This window comes from Leptonychotes weddellii, chromosome 12 (assembly GCF_054177405.1).
Source record: "Leptonychotes weddellii isolate Sample4059 chromosome 12, ASM5417740v2, whole genome shotgun sequence".
NCBI lineage: Eukaryota > Metazoa > Chordata > Mammalia > Carnivora > Phocidae > Leptonychotes > Leptonychotes weddellii.
This window is the reverse complement of record NC_138380.1, coordinates 61,675,201-61,677,249: the sequence shown is the minus strand read 5'-3', so window position 1 is coordinate 61,677,249 and position 2,049 is coordinate 61,675,201. Positions and strand designations below refer to the sequence as shown.

Below are 2,049 nucleotides of genomic sequence, written 5' to 3'. Positions count from 1 at the left end.
CCACCAAATGTTAGATACAGTGACATCTGGTTTTCGTATGAGGAAGAATCAGAGAAGATTAGAAAACACAACTGCCATTTCATACCAGTTTTCATGCCCACCTTCCAGTGAAACTTCACACTATAAAATGAAAATCTGTATAAACTCACGGTAAGAAACTGCCCAAAGCACTGGGGATGACTACAGGAAAACTGTCCATGCGCTGGGCTCCTTGCTTATCTAGGGTTAAATGTCATTGCTTTTACTCACTCTGAATGTCGACACACTGAAAATCAGGGTACACATGACCTTGAAGGACCAGGAGGATAAAACCATGCCAACAGGGATAAAAGCACCCTGAAAATGAAACATACAGAGTCCAATAATGACAATTATTGTAGTCATTCACCACCTGACATACATGAGAGCAAACAATTCAATAGCTTTAAAAATAGTTTATTTCCTCCTTCACAAACACTTGAGCCTTCTGACCATTATGCAAGGCACCACAAATTAAATAAAAACATGTATCAGAATATATTTGTCTCACATGATTCAAAATGAATGGGACTTTAAAAGCGATAGGTGCCGACGACGGGAGGGCCGGGAGGGCACAGAGGCAGGCGCCAGTGCTGGGGGCATGTGGTCCCACAGCGTCTGCTGTAACAGGCAGTGACCAGCACGTGTCATCAGATGAGCCGTGATCCAAAATTAGCACATCCCGGAGAGGTGCTGCAGCTCCCAGGTTCTCTGTCTACGGGATATAATACCTAAAGTACTTCCCGAAAATACAAGGACTTCTCTCTAAGAGTCTTGGTACCACTAACAGTATGATTATGAAACATCCTCAATGTGGTTTTCATTACCAAAAAAAAAAAAAAAAGGTTTCATATAAAAGCTTCAGAATATAATCCAGAAAAAGAATTAGTACATGTTTAAAATCTGAAGCCAGGCTGGCTATTTCTGATCATTTTTTTCATTTCTTCCAGTGTTTTTTATAGTGATAAATATGCACCCAGCTTCCTACCAGTTGAAACATGCATGAAACACTTTGCTCTGAGCACCATGATTGCCTTTCAGTAATCTCTTTGGGACTATAATCCTAATCCAAGGAGAGTAGCTCTAACTTCAATTCAGACTCGTTCCTTTCCCCAAACATGTTAGTGTTGACCAAATCCCAGTAAATGTCAGATACACACACAGGTTCGTGAGCAGAGGCCCAAAGAATAATTATGAATAATTTCACAATGATCCGGTTAAGAAAACACACAGAAAATGAATGATTTCACCTTATAAAAAGCCTCCACTTGAATTTAAACAAGAGATGGAAGTGAAAGGAGGAACACTGTTTCCATGGGAGACAAGGCACTCTCCACCCCCAGCGGGCTCCTCCTACGGGCCTGCGCTGATCACCGCTGAGGTAGAAGCCGGCGGCTTGAAGAGAGGTAGGTAAAGTCCAAATTTGTTTTCAATCCCTGCAAATGTCGCAACTGCCAGTCTGTAGCCTCCAACGTGATCAGGATTGGGAGCAGGCAGTATGATCCTGGATTTAGGAACTGGCTCTGATCCCATGGGTTTCCTAAAAGAAGAGAAAATTGGGCGAGAATCTGTTTTATCATTTTTTACCTTGGTAGAAATAACATTCAGAGTTTGTGGAAATTCGCATCACATAAAGGAGTTGTGGAATTCTAGTTGGTTGTATGTTCCCCTTGGGAATGAGTCTGGTTACATGATTTCTGTATTTTCCTGCATTTTGTCTGTTTCATCAGCGGAATTAGAGTGACGTACCCTTCCTAAGAGCGACTGAGTACAGGAGGAGCGGCAACCTGGCTGCGGACTTAGCGGGATACTTACACGCCTCCAAAGTCAACGTAGAACCATCGCTGTAGCAATTCATACGTCAGCAAAGTTACACCAAACTGGGGGGAGGACCGAAACACACGAGCTTTGAAGAAATGGGGAAACAACAGCTATAATTAGGTTTTTAAAAAATTTACCCGATCCGAAAGGTTTAGTTAAGAACAAATTATTTCCAGTCAAACAGAGAAAGACATGTATCATATGATCTCA

General features: G+C 42.0%; 1 protein-coding gene across 1 annotated transcript in view; it reads right to left on the bottom strand.

Annotated features, from left to right (window-relative positions):
• Positions 1-419: 419 nt before the first annotated feature.
• The window catches only part of SLC25A13 (solute carrier family 25 member 13), a 175,854-nt gene continuing 174,224 nt past the window's right edge, over positions 420-2,049 (bottom strand). Inside the window, 2 exon segments of the mRNA XM_081799691.1 lie at positions 420-1,558; positions 1,834-1,924. Of these exon segments, the coding sequence (XP_081655817.1) occupies positions 1,372-1,558; positions 1,834-1,924 (278 nt within the window). The 3' untranslated portion in view covers positions 420-1,371.